The sequence below is a fragment of the Squalius cephalus genome (assembly GCF_949319135.1).
Source record: "Squalius cephalus genome assembly, chromosome: 15".
Taxonomy (NCBI): domain Eukaryota; kingdom Metazoa; phylum Chordata; class Actinopteri; order Cypriniformes; family Leuciscidae; genus Squalius; species Squalius cephalus.
Genome location: NC_137136.1, coordinates 6,359,061 through 6,374,694, shown reverse-complemented (window position 1 = coordinate 6,374,694; position 15,634 = coordinate 6,359,061). Strand labels below are relative to the sequence as shown.

The 15,634-nt window shown below is 36.4% G+C and overlaps 1 protein-coding gene across 1 annotated transcript; it reads right to left on the bottom strand.

Annotated features, from left to right (window-relative positions):
- Positions 1-576: 576 nt before the first annotated feature.
- gapdhs (glyceraldehyde-3-phosphate dehydrogenase, spermatogenic) lies at positions 577-14,041 on the bottom strand. The gene is made up of 11 exons (XM_079893847.1): positions 13,607-14,041; positions 5,971-6,030; positions 5,186-5,282; positions 4,110-4,216; positions 3,540-3,630; positions 3,329-3,447; positions 3,107-3,188; positions 1,874-2,025; positions 1,634-1,796; positions 1,427-1,524; positions 577-972 (listed from the first exon to the last, which is right to left on the bottom strand). Exons 2-11 carry the CDS (start codon positions 5,997-5,999, stop codon positions 903-905), a joined length of 1,008 nt encoding a protein of 335 aa, XP_079749973.1. The 5' UTR covers positions 6,000-6,030; positions 13,607-14,041; the 3' UTR covers positions 577-902.
- Between the last annotated feature and the right edge of the window lie 1,593 nt (positions 14,042-15,634).

Here is a 15,634-nt window from a genome sequence, read left to right as displayed (position 1 = left end):
ATACTATATATCATTGATTTACATTACACATCTCCCCAATAATGTCTAATTAATTTGATATTTAAATGTTTTAAGATAAAAGCTCTGTAGTTTTTATTGTGGAAGGCAAAGCATATAATGCAATAAAATACAATGATTGAGAGATGAACAAATAAACGTTAATCAAAAGCATGCTGTATAATTTTTGACTTGATTTTAATATATATATATATATATATATATAAATGGATAATTAAGTACCGCTAATTTGCTTCAGTCCAGTAAGTGTTCATCTTAGCATATTGCTAACAATATAAAAGTTATTGTTACATTTAATTAATAGTAAGATTTCACAGCAAAATAACACGTAGCACATCCTGGAGGGTGACGTTTTTAGAATTATACAAAAAGGACTTTTACTTACTAAAAAGTATGAACTATCAATCAGATTGTGATTAAACTATCAGAAGATTGTGCACAACAGGTTTTCAATATGTTGATAAATTAGAGGCATTCATGCATTAATTATGATACAGTAAACTATTACCATGATGGAAAATAAGTACACCGTATAAGAGACAAAATGACTGGAACACATTTGTTTTTTTCAAACAGTTTAATTAGTTTCTTTTTAAACTGCATTACAGTAGCCTCATGTAACATTTTTATCAGTTATTCTCTTTACACCAACACAACGTGATTACACCCAAAATGGCAACAACTACAGCAATGCCTGTGGAGCGACACTGACACAAATACTGTCAAAAGAAACTAACACGCACACACAGACGTCTACAGAGACGAAAAGTCTCGTAGGTGGGAACAGGAATGCTAAGGCGTGTAAACTATGGCTTCAGCTATGAATTGAGTGTGTTGAGAAGAAGGAATGGTAGGGCCTTTCTGCTGTCGCAAAACTTGGCGAGTTACTCTTTGGAGTGCATGTACACTAACAGGTCAGCAACACGGTGGCTGTAGCCATATTCATTGTCATACCTGTGAGAAAGAAAGACAAAAGAATATTAGAGCACTGCTTTTTCTGCTGACTGGAATATAACACAGCCACACTTAAGTTATAACTTCAAATAGCTTTGAATAGCAATCTTAAAAAAATCTCATTATGTTTCTGCCATTTGACCTCAGTATTTTTATACTGTGTTTTCTCTGAAACAACTTCAAATAATAATAATAATAAAAATAATAATGATAATTTAGGCCTAGCAGTCATTGTAGCGAAATACATAGAACATGTTTAATGCAAAAAATGTAATACAGTAAAATAGTCAAGGTCAAGGCATGTTTTTCACAGATTGAATAAAATGAATGAATAAAAAGTCATTATTTTTTACTTTAATGTATCAATAAAAACACTGTAAAAGTATTATTCAATATATAGCTTATGCCCAACCCTAGTTACATCTATTTTAAGCTATATTTTTTTTTAGCTTACCAGGAGATAAGTTTGACAAAGTTGTCATTGAGGGAGATGCCGGCACCAGCATCAAAGATTGAAGAGTGAGTGTCACCAATGAAGTCAGCAGAAACAACCTAAAAGAAAACAAAAATGAATGAACAAAACACCCATTTCTGTCCCTTATATGTGAAAATATGCATGCGAGTTGTGGTATTCTAAAATATTTTTTCTGTTAACACTTACTGAATCCTCTGTGTATCCCAGAATTCCCTTCATTGGTCCATGAGCGGCCTTCTTGACAGACTCCTTGATGGCAGCATAGCTGGCGGGCCTTGTGAGGCGGCAGGTGAGGTCAACAACGGACACATCGGCGACTGGCACACGGAACGCCATTCCGGTCAGTTTGCTACAAAATAAAGAGAGAAGGTAAACTTCTCCAATCGATATCAAACTCAATCAATTGATCTTTCTTGTACTACTGACCCGTTAAGCTCAGGAATGACTTTGCCCACAGCCTTGGCAGCGCCAGTAGAAGCAGGGATGATGTTCTGGTGGGCACCACGTCCATCGCGCCAGGCCTTAGCAGAGGGCCCATCCACAGTCTTCTGTGTGGCGGTGTAGGCATGGACTGTGGTCTGTGAAGAGGTAAAGAAAAGAAACAATGAGAAAGACGCATACACTTACACTACCATTCAAAAGTTTGGAGTAAATTAGATTTTTCTTTGAAAGAAGTCTCTTATGCCCAACAAGGCTGCATTTATTTGATCAAAAACACAGTAAAAACAGTAATATTGTAAAATATGATTACAATTTAAAATAAATGTTTTGTCTATTCTAATATATTTATAAAATGTAAATTATTCCTGTGACGGCAAAGCTGAATTTTCAGCATCATTACTCCAGTCTTCAGTGTCCTTCAGAAATCATTCTGATATGATGATTTGCTGGTCAAGAAACATTTCCTATTACTATTAATGTTGAAAGCAGTTGTGCTGAAAATCGAAATCGTTTGTAACATTATAAGTGCCTTTACTGTCACTTTTGATCAATTTAATGCAAAAACAAAAACACTGATCCCAAACTTCTGAATGTAAGTAATGAGTAAATACACAAATGCAGAACAATTAAGCAAAATTAAATCCTGATATGTCCTAGTGTGATTATTAAACCACAAATGGCTAAGTTTTAAGCACATTTAAAGTGAATAGGCAGGGCTTCAAGTCAAAATGTGAATTTTACACATTATGTTATCCGTAAGCACTGATATCTTGACTTAATTTTTTAAGCAGCAGCAAAGTGTCATAATAATAGAAATCAATGTCATAATAGATGCAAAATGAGTTTTTGCCAATTTTTCATGCAGCCCATTTTTTTATATATTTTAAAATAAAATGTTTTTCAATGGAATATTGCAGTATTTATTATAAATGTTTTGTCCATGCACATTTTTATTTGATTGTATTCATATCCCCTCATAATCTTTAATCAGAATAAATTCCCCTCCCTCAGGGACAACCTGTCACTCACATGAGATCAACCAATAGCAAACCACAACCATCCAATGATCCATCCATTCCAGATGGTCAAAATCAAGATCAAATTCAAAATGCTGTTTCACTCGATTATAGAGCTCACAAAAGGGAAGAAAAGACTATCACAACTTCTGTTTCATGTCAACTCAAATAAGGACTCACGTCACACCAGGCATCAACTTACCATGAGGGCCTCCTCAATACCAAAGTTGTCATTAATAACTTTAGCCAGGGGAGCCAAGCAGTTAGTGGTGCAGGATGCATTGCTGTGATGTTTTCAACAAGAAAAACACACTTGTTACTTTTGTTATTTGCTAATGTTGCACCAAAACAGAAATGAGGTCATTAACTTAAACATGCATGCATTAAATAACTCATTTACATGCATAGTGCTTAGTTTGCTCACCTGACAATGGTCATACTGGAGGGGTCATACTTGTCTTGGTTGACTCCCATCACAAACATGGGAGCATCAGGTGATGGGGCGGACACAACCACGCGTTTGGCGCCGCCCTGGATGTGAAGCTATGGGGAACGAATTTTAGAATATATCAGTATTATAATAACATTGGATGCTACATATTATCATTCCAGATCTTGCAGAAAGGCAGACTTACTGAGGCCTTCTCAATGCTGAGGAAGACTCCGGTAGACTCAACTACATACAGGGCACCAGCATCACCCCATGGGATCTCAGCAGGCTTCATGCTAAGTACAAATAAGTCAGAGAATTAGCACAACACTACAGGATATGCTTGAAATAGCATACTATCATGCTCCTTGTACTATTTCTGCAGTATGCATAACATTTTTTTTATATGCATAAAATAAGCACGAGTTACGAGTTGCCGAAACAGTACTATATCCCACAATGCACTACTTCCAGTGTGATGAATACCATATTAACTGCAAATTTTGTTTAAAATTGGATTAAAAATGCAAAATAATTGCAATGAATTAAACATGCAATGTTTGAAACTTTTATTGGTGCATTACTCCATACTGTTAATAATATTTTTTTAATAGTATCCAGTATGCAGTATATACTGTGGGCAGGATGATGTACATTGCCTAAGTTTCCTAATATGACAGTATTTACTCTGAACTTCAACATATTTGCTGTCTATGTGTCAAGGTTGTAGTTATATCCTTACATTCCTATGATATATAAGACTAATAAAACTTACCACTGGAACACAGAGATGGAGTGACCATCAACGATCAGTTTTCCATCCTCATGGTGCACTTCTCCCTTGTAACGGCCGTGAGTGGAGTCATACTTGAACATGTAGACCTGTAGGGAAAGATTTATTAATTTTCTTGACTTTTGAAGTCATTGAAGATACTATAGTCGTATAATATATTATGATTCATTTCATTCAAATTTATTTTGGAGCTAAGCATAACCTAAAATGTACATTCACTTAAGAAAATGTGTAATATTTACTTTTTTTTTTTTGCTAATACACTCTAGTGTTTTCAGCATCATTACTCCAGTCTTCAGTGTCACATGATCCTTCAGAAATCATTCTAATATGCTGATTTGCTGTTCAAGAAACATTTCTTATTATTATTATCAATGTTGAAAACAGTTGCTGCTTAATATTGATGGAAACCATGATTTTTTTTTTTTTCAGGATTCTTTGATGAACAGAAAGTTGAAAAGAACAGCATTTATTTTAAATATAAATCTTTTGCAACATTATAAATGTCTCTACTGTCACTTTTGATCAATTTAATGCATCCTTGCTGAATAAAAGTATGAAATTCTTTAAAGATAATCTTACTGACTCCAAACATTTGAACGGTGTACATTGTAATCTGAAGTATTTCCACGTTTAACCGGATATACAACAGGAAAAATGCATTTTGGGAATTAATTTTGTCTACTGGGAATTGACTGGATCATGAAAATGGGTAGAAAAATAAGAGGGGTTTCTGACATCTTCCGAAAGTCATTTCAGAGGTAGAAATTATTTGATCAATTATGATATTTTTATACATTACATATTTTTTCTTTGAACTGTTCAATAAAATGTGCACAATAAGACCAGGTATATTCTTCAAAAAATTGACACAAGTCCAATTTCATGGTAGCTTTAATAATAGATGCTGAAAAATCCCATTAAATTCACAGCAAAAGCTGCATGTTTGAAAGCATCTAAAATCTCACTCTAAAAACACTACATGCAGGTTTATATGTTTCTTTAACTTGGCTGGCGCTTTACACAATGCCGATCATTTGAGCTCCAGCGAATCTCACCATGTACTGCAGGTCAATGAAGGGGTCGTTGATGGCGGTGACTTTAATTCCCTTCTGCAGACAGGCCCTGAGGACCAGACGGCCAATGCGGCCAAATCTACACAAACAGAGAGCAGAGTTATTTACGATGTTTCATAATCACACAATCTGTGATTCACAGATTCTTCTGCATCTGTCTGTCCGCAGGAAACATGATGGAACATTCCACTGAAGGACTGTGCAAGGAATATCTACATGGCTTTATTTAAATATATCAACATATGAAAGGTAAGAGGAATAATTCATGTTTGTCAGTTGAAATCTGACTGGTAAGACACATTGCCTGCATAACTATACAGCAGATGTGTGTGTGTGTGTGTGTGTGCTGAAGTGGATGGAGACTATAAACTCATCCTGGGTAATCCTGTCCTTGTAATCATTCTGATTCAGGCCATTTGCTCTCTCTCTCTCTCTCTCTCTCTCTCTCTCTGTCTATCTGCATTTTTATGATCTCTATTTATGAAATTATTAGCTCTGTTCCAAAACCTAGTGAGCTTCCTCGCTGCCTCCGGCCTTAAAGCAGTGTCCCAAGTGAAGTGCCAATGAGGTTCGTAAAAGTTGTGGAAGTAGTTTTTTCATACAATTAAAACATTTCCAATAGTATGACTTTTATGAATACTTTATTGAATTAAGAAAATTCCAAGTATATTTATTATAATGCAATCAAATTTTTTTATATTTTGTCATGTTGAATGTCATATGTTAAAGCCTTCAAATGTCATGACAGATCAGATCAGTGAACTTACCCATTGATTCCAACGCAAAGCTCAGACATTATTGCAAGAGTGTGGATTGTGGTTTTGAACCTGAAATAAGAGAAGACAAAAACAACGGAGGCTTTTAGAACAACAGCATCAACTTTGCACTTATCTGTCAGGCTGTTTTGGTACTGAATTGTCATTCGTTTTGAATAGTCCCATCTTGTGATTTGTGCTCATCAACTTCCACAGATAAAGAGAAAATAATAAAATAAGATGGAGTACATTTAATTTGTAAATAGTATTTTAATAAAATAATAACTTGAACTAATTTAACTATTTCATGATTTACAGTATTACTCTGATATTGATTTACTTGGAATTTTTATTTTATTTCCTTAATGTAAGATTTTAATCATATATTGTAAAACTTTGTACCTTATGACTAAAATATGCATATTAGTGCCTTAAAAGTAGTAGGGGAAAAAAGGTACAAAGAAGACCTTTTTAGGGTACTGTCCCAGTGACAAACTGTTTGCATATTGTATCTTCATTTTAGGAGTGTACCGCCCACCCTTACTAGCAGCTTAGTGGTCTGTCCGCTTGTGGGATTCGAGAACTTTCTCTGAGCCAGTGTGGTGTTCTGGATGGTGGGTGGAGGCTTGAACTGTTCTCAAGTTTGTATTGTTTTCGGGTCCATTGGCATTCTGTCTGGGAAATGTCCAAACCTCGTGCTCACTGGACCTGCATACTTTATTAGCCTGCTAGAGCAGAAGGTCCATTGTGTTTTGACATGTCTTTTATTCTCCTTTTTCCATGCAGAACAAGGGGTGGCAAGTCATGCATTCTACAATTTGTCCTTAAAGGATAACTGTTTCCAAATTGCAACCTAGGGTCTTTTTGTTAATCTACCCGAGGCAAACTCTCGTTTAAAAGCATAATTAGAATGGAATGGAACTGCCGGCATTTTGACAGTCAAAAATAGTCGATCTCCGAATGCAACGTGACAGGGAGGAGAGTAAAGATGGAAAGCTCCAAAAGCTTAGTTCCATATAAATTCACGGATAATTTGTTGTTTTGTCGTTAGTGAAAATCAATATTGACCTTGTATTTGAAAAAGGATGCTCATATAAGAAGCAATACTAAAATTCAGAGTCAGTTCATTCACATTCGGAGATTGACTATTTTTGACTGTCAAAATGCCGGCGAACACAGCTACAGTGAGTTGTTCAAAATCTTTCTTTTTAGTAAACTCTGTGTTCACAAACAATGTTCTCAATGCTCAGTTCATGTGTAGAGTCCCTGGTGATACTTCGAGCAAAGTTTCATGTTGTGTCGAGCATTCTTAACATTTTAAAAAATAGTGATTTTTGATGCTATCATAGAAGTGCCCCAAGCACTCCCATTCAAAATTTGACCGAAAACGAAAATACGTTGGCATACGTTGGAAAAAAAGTGGCATTTCCATTCTAATTATGCTTTTAAACGAAAGTTTGCCTTAGGTAGATTAAAAAAAAGACCCTAGGTTGCATTTTGGCGACAGTTATCCTTTAAACTTCCTCATATGTACACAGGAAGTTCAGAAATCTGCTGAAATATTGGCAGTGCGGTGGAAGGGGGAATGTACATGCATTGCCAAACAATCTTCACTGTGGGTTTCAAAAACCAGCAAGTTGTCACATGCCTGACATCCTTTGCAATTTTCTCTATTATTAGAGTGAAAAGCATGGCATGGTGTGTGAGGACGGATCTTATGTAATCTGAGCCTGACAACTGGACCAGAACCAAATATTTTTACATCATGCCATATATGGATAATGACTGTTAAGCAAAAAAGGGATAAGGAGAAGTTAAACGCAACAGGGAATGGATATATTTGCATTTGATGTGACTCACTCATTTAAAATATAATGAAAAAGAAAAAAGTTAACAAATATAAATGCAGATAAAAATATAAGTGACTTTCAATTTATTTAGTTGTGCCTTTTCACACAAACTGGAAATCTAAATCTGTAACGTCTTTACTTTAGAAATGTTTAGAATAAGTTGATTTCTGCCGTCACTGTTTTTACAGCTAGACGTAAAGTAACACCCTAATGACTTACTTTATTGCTGTATTTTAAACACTATATGCCTGTTTACAAAATAACTCCAAAGAAATGCATTTGGCATTACACTTTGTTTGACATTTTAAGATTTATGTCTACTGTATACGAGTACTCATGACAAAATATAGCTCTCTAAAAGCCCATAGATGTGGATAGTTGATGTAAAATGTCTGGTCTGTTGGGTTTTAGTGAGCTATGGTTTGTTTTGAGTCCACATGTTTATACTTTCATCAAGACAAGTAGTGCACAACCATGCACACTGTCATTAATGAGACAAATGAACAGGTTTTCCATAGACACCATTGATTTGACCTCATCTACCCTCCTGATTTCTGTCTCTGTGCACCATTGAAATGGCCACAAATGACCTTCACGGTCTGCTTGAAAAGACAGTCTGGGATATGGTTCACGGTTTGCAATGGATATAAAATCAATCCTTCCTAAATTGCATAAGTTGGAAAATTTACGTTTTTTCATAGCATGAATGCGGAAGAATAATACAAATGCTGTTCCGTGCATGTAAAGTTTCATTGCTAAATCCAAAGGGACAAATGTCCATGAGATTATGAGGTTATGATCTTGAGATGGACACTACAGCAGCAGCTTTTATAGAGAAGAACTGCATGGGAAAGTCATTCACTATCGAGCACGGAGCAATTAATTTCCCAACGGCAATGGCATTTTCCATGAAAACTGAAAAATCCCCCTCAGGCTCAGAATACAGCAACCAATCAAAGTGACACCTTGATCGATCAACCCAAAGTGAACATCTGGCCAATTGCCTGAAACCATCTCACTCAGATGGATCAAACTCAGTTCAGTTAGTGTAAAACACCCTTTGAATTAAGAATCAGTTGCTTTTTGATTTGTCCTTGTTTGTGTAATGCTGGCTGTACAAGATGAGCACTGACCCTAAACTCAAATGTGAGCTAATGCACCACAACCAACGCCCCACATCGCCAGACTGGATGAAATCAGGTCATTTATCTCAAACAACACAAGGGCACTGTGAAATGAGACAAGGGCTGATGTCTATCTAGACATAGGGTGACTTATTTTGATGCCAATGTCCTTGTAAATGTCAGTCTTAAAAGCTTGCATAAAATTCTGTGTAAAAATATATATATACATTTATTGTTCAAACTATTTTAGTATTTATTTAATTTTTCAGTGTATTATAGTCACATCTAGATTAGGTCTCTACTTCATCTACAGCAATAAAAATAGGAAAAGTACTAGCTACAATACAATGGCAATGTTACATAATTCAGGAAATGTGCTGATGTTAGTGATGATGAAAGAAGGAAGCTCAGTCAGTCTATCATAGCATGCATAAAGACAGAGCGTCCTTGCATCTGGCTGTGCGAAACTGAAGACATCCCTGTAATCTCCTAATCTGCCCATGTGTGTGTGAACCATGTGCTGCACCTGACCGGCCTGAGTAATCCTAATCCAAGCCCCCTATTCAATGCGGTTAAGGACTCCCAGGATGCACTGCACTAAAATCGACAGACCGACTAGCAGATTCAGCCTCAAGATAAAATGGTACATTTAATATGCAAGTGCTGCTGGTGCAGAAATTATTTATCTTTTTGCAAATACTGTTTGACAAAGTGGCCTTTGCTTAGTTTAGAAATTAATCTTTTAGACCCATGCATGGAGGTCAAGCAAATAAATCATCAATAAATTAATCAAAGTCAAATGATCTGATGAAATTCCAGAGACTGATCACATGACGTTGACAAGGTCATTCAGTGCCTGAAAACAATGTCCATGTCGGCATCTTTGGTTTCCCTTCCTCTTCTCTGACTTCTTTTCTTTGGATTTTTGATTTTAGTGATTGATTTTGGTGATTGGTTGTGTGATTCATTTGATTCACAGCAAATTGTGTCACTATGCATTTTTGTCAATAGATGAGTATAACCCTCTTTTGTCTTCTTAGAAAATTTGAATGGCAAAAAGAACAGTGGAACAGAGTCAATGATGGAAACTGGTTTCCTGCCAAAAGCCTGCTGTCTCCAATTAGACCTGGATCAAATGACACACCCACCTCTGAACTGACCCTAAATTCAATTCCCCCACTGTTCTGTTTAGAGTCTCTCAGTCTTACCAACGCTGTCACGTGCATATCATGTGTAACATGATGCTAAACATTAAATGCAAATTTTCTAATTATTATTCATTCTGGCTCCATAATATGATTGGATAAATACCCTATGCAAACACCTGTGATCACACATCATCACCAGACTGCAACAGTCAAGTAAATATCCCATTCATTTTCAACATAGAAAAATTTATAAATCTATTAGACAGACCTTCTATAAGTTCGAGATATAAGTTGGCATGAAATGGAAATTCACCCTATCTCTTTTATAAATGGATGTTATTGATCTAACGCTGCATTCGCACAGAGCGTCTGCGTTAACGTTTCTTATTTACTTTGAATGGGCGACGTTGTGAGTTGCCGAACTGAATTGTGGGTTCAGTTGCGTCGCATCACTGGCGTTGCTTGCGGAAGAATCGCCAACACAGGCGTCAGCCAATTAGAACGCCTATGCAAATACCTTAGTGCAGACGCTAGCCAATTGCGTTCATGCAACACCAGAAAAGTAATGTCATTGGCTGTTGTCACTATGACAGTTGCGTCAGCACCACGCTTCAAACACGCCCTCCATCAAGCGTCGACGCCCCCGTGTAAATGCACCTTTATTGGGAATGATTTATCATGTTTAAAATTTTTATTTTTAATCAAAATGTCACAACTCGATCTTTCGGTGAAACAAATTTTCTGGTAATGTATGCCGGACTTCTCCAATCATTTAGTCCACTTAAACCCCACCCCTTTCTTGCAATCGACTGCAAACCCGCCCTACATTTTTTTCTCTTTCGATAATTTGTTTCACTGTCACAATATGGAGGAAAAGATCTGTCCCTACTTCTGTAACATTACGACTTAAAGCAAAGGCATTAGCTTTTGTAGAAGCCGTTAAATCAGCTACAATTGTTTTGTTTAAAAATATGTTTAATTGCTGAATTCATGGTGTAGATCTAAAGTAACCATAATGCTCTTGCCTACCATAAAATGCCTACAATAAACTATGTTATTTGACTGAATAATTGTTTATAGTCATTACTGTGATTATGTTACAATATCGTTTTTATAAGTGTCTTTTATTATGTTGTTTTAGTCTCTCTCTGTATTCATTTTGCTCTATTTGACAGGATTGCTCAATCTCCGGATGCAGTAGGAAGCACGTCTTGGCTAACCACACTGCCACACCTTCTCTTTTAGAAACAAGAGGACAGCATTTAATCTGACCCAGCATGTTGCCATTTTCTCTGACCAAAAACACCCTGAGTGACAGAACAAGGACACGAGGACGAGTGTAACCAGGACAGTTTTTCTGGGACACACATACAGTCATTTAAGTTGAAAATTCTAATGCTGTGTGGCACAAAATGAAACAGGAACTTCAAAATGTCACTTCAGAAAAAATAGCAAGCAACTAATGACAAAAGAAAAGGGTTTTGGACCCTCGTTTTTATTATTAAAATGACCAATATTAAGATATTGAGTAGAGTAGTATTGTATTACTGGTGGTGTGCCTATAAGGCATCCTGAGGAAGTGCTGTGTCATTCCAGCCAGACAATAGAAGCAGAGGAACACATGTTTCCAGAGAACAGATAAGCACTTTAACTAGTCTAGTACATAAATGTCTAACATTAGGGGTATATTTGTGTGCCAATTGTCACATTTGGCTTTAGTAGCATTTGGTATGATGTAAGAAAATTAAATTACCCCACACTGCAACCCACTGTTCCCCTTCTTGGCTCTGTTTTAGGACATGTTTGAGAAGGGAATGGTATTTTACTGTAAACTCCAAGGGCGCTAATTAGACCCTGTAAAACCCTTGAGGAAAAAAACAACCAATGCACAGTCTGCATGACTGTACTGTAGCGCATTCCTGTAATATTAAACATTTTCTAAAACTATTTTAGACTATTCATTGTATGACAATGCACAAATCAAGAATTTTTTGTTAAATCATTGCTCTTTGTACATTTGTCTGACCTGTGCGCCATCTGGACAATTTTGATGAGGCAGACACAAGTGTCAAACCAGTGAACATCAATGCCACTTGAGATGTCATGATGAATAAATCAGCGCAATGGGCCATCAAATGCCCAGTTAAATTTATATAGGCTTCTTTTTCACATCATAGTATGAACACCCAAGTTTGCCTGGTATAAGGCAACATCCACTATAAGTGACATAAATTGCCAGCTGAAGGCCCTTCTTGTTGCCAATGGCAACTGCAGAGTCAGACTGCAGAAGGTCAATAAGGAGGGATGGAGACTCCTCGCATACACATAATATAGCCTATTTCATCCTACAGTCTTCAAATTGCACGAGCATTATGAGTAACATAATTTATGATAAATGATCACAGCATAATAGTGAATAAAATGCATAACTTACTGAAACACATCTTAAACCAGCCTAAACCTGTTCAGATGGGTCTACTGGTTGGTTTAACAGCTGGGAAACCACCTTAAACCAGCTAAAACTAGCAAACCACCGGAGGCTGGTTTAATGTGTTTTATTCATCAGAGCATGTCCAGGAAATGACTATAAAAGCCAATAGTGAAGTTCAGTTTTACTCATGATAGGTTTTCAGATCTGAGTCATGTTCGCCACTGCAGCATCGAAACACGACTCCAGTCACGTACATGAGGGAGACAACCTCCCATGATTCTCACCGTGCCAACTGTGTCCTGTGCAAATTTACTTTAAAATACTGGTAAAAGCCCTGGCATATTTATATTCTCGTACAAAACATTCACAACGCCACTGTTATGAGAAAGACATGTTGATTAATCGCAAGACGTTATATCATATTTGACCTTGACGGCTCATGTAACCTTCATGATGCGAGTGATGTCCTTTGAGTCGGACATCATTTCTGTTTATCTGCTTTTATATGCATTAGAGCGCAAACAGTTACTTTTATGTTCAAAAAAAGGGGGAGTGCGTTTCCATCTTCATTCATTATTTGTTAATATCAGTATGTTGAATAAATATAACTAACTATTGACTCAAATAAGACCTCCAAAAATGCGCTCGAACGACACAGTCGCGTTTCGAGAAGAAAAAAAACGAATTAAATGATTTCCTCCCCCTATTTCGCAGCATCTTTAGCAGATGGTACATTCTGGAAAGATGTGACGCAATGAGACCATCGCGAGCGCAAGGTACGTCATTTTTCAACATTTATTTGCTACAAAAGATCCTAAAACTTATTATGAATGAAATTTATTTTTTATATTTTGTAATACAATTCTGGAACATGTGCATAATGTCGGATGCAATGTATGAATGCACCACGCCTAAGGCCTCCCTATATTCGTGCATCACGCAGAAACGGAAGGATTATGTAACCGCTTTCCCAAACGCAGTAAACAACATCCTGAAAATCTAAACGTCATCTTGAAAAAGTTTAATAAGTGTAAGACATTTCACAATCAAATAATTCGACCTAATAATGGCGTAGACCTATGAGGAAGAACTCACCTCCTTCAGTGATGCTGCTGCGGCTTCTGCTCAGTTTCCGCGTAATGCCGCACCATTTTATACCAGACACGTGCCACCGAGGGTGGTTGCCATGGCAACCTGACGTCACGTCGTGTTCGTATAATAAGCGTATACGAGCCATCTATCACGAATGCTATGGAAATGCTAATGGGAGACTGGGTAATACGATGCTATACAAGGACATACAGCGGATACTTGCATGCCTGAATCATATGCGCAATTCGGAGATGTATAGATCTGATAGACTTCCAAAATGCGAAATAAAACGGTAGAAAATGCATGAACTGTATTATCTGACCATCACACGATGTTACTTATAATTGACGTTTTCCCCTCTGAAAGCTGAATTCTGAAAGCTTAATGAAAGGAAGGACAACAGACCCAGTATTAAAGATCATAGGCTACATTATGCTCAGTAATAATAATAACAACTTGTGTAATAACTTGTTGATTCATACTTTCAAAGCATTGCTAAATTAAATGTACGTTTATGTTTGGTAAAATAATTTTCATATCTTTTGAAATGACTGGCCAACAGCAATTTGGTCAACCAAGGTTGTTTTAAATGTGCTATAGAAATAAATGTGAACTTGAACTTTTAGATACTAAGGATAGATAGATAGATAGATAGATAGAAATTCTGGAAAATTCTGTTTCACTCTGCTTACAGTCGTGCCAAGGAAAAAAATCACATACTTTGTCTTTGACTAAGTTGACAAAAAAAAAAAAAATTACATCCAGTTTGTTTTCATTTAATTATCAAAAAATGAAAAAACGTGCTCACATGGCATGCATTTGGGATTAATTTGTTTAACATAAACCTCATTGTCTCCTATTGGATATTATGGCGAACGTCCGTAGTCACTATGAAAAATCAGAAATGAGCGTTCATGAATGTAACGTCAGGATGAGGAAAGTGTGGAATTCCGCACGCACGCCACGCAGTAACACGTGACCTTGACAATGGTGGCGAGCGGATGCAGAATCAATGCAGATACGTGAGAGTCGGCGCGTGCTGCAGAGAGAGGGACGGTGGGCGGGGTGTCTATACAACTGAAAAATATCAAATTAAACATACAAACTAAACAAAAATTGGTGTTCCATATTTGCTTATTTACGCGTTTGGTCTTTTTATGGTTGAAAGAGAACGAACGTCATGGCGACCTCGTGTGGTGAACATGTGAACTTGTTACAAAAGGAAATATAGTTGGATGGATTATTACAGGTTTGCATCACTTAGTAGTGATGATGATGACTCTATGTTGTTGTCTCTAAAATCGCGCACTCATTCACTAATCCATGGTGGATGAGTTGAGTGCACTATCAGCATGGAGTGAACCAAATAGTAGCCTACACCGCATGAGAGCTAACCAAGCTGTCGCATTAAATATAACGCCATAGGCTATTTTACCCTAATTGTAGCTTACTTTAGTAAAAAGTAATAGCTGTATTATTTTTACATTGCAGGCCTAATTATAGCCTTCATAACCTTACCTCAATGCCAGCTTTGCTGTTTCATAGACGTTTTATTAATACAATACATGTTAATGTGGTTTACACTGGTTGCGTTTATAATAATTAAACTAATCATCATTTTTAAAAGAATTAATAAATATAGGCCTACACGTTAATAATTATACATTATGTACAACCCCATTTCCAGAAAAGTTGTTACATTTTGTAAAACGAAATAAAATCAAGAATCTGATTTGTCACTTTAACCTTTATTTAACTGACAAAAGAACAAATAAAATATTTCCAATGTTTTCACCAACCAGCTTAATTGTTTTTTTATATAAAAAAATTACAACAATATTAATAAATGTAGGCTATACATTCCTTTTTTCTTTTTTTACAGCTACTAAGGGTGGACACAAACATGAACAGTCATAACCCTCAGTGAGATTTAGAAGACTTCCAGTGCAATACAATTCGACTGCGAGCTATCAATGAGGCGAAGGCAAGAACATTAGCATATTTTTTTTGTATAGCCAACTCATTCAAAAC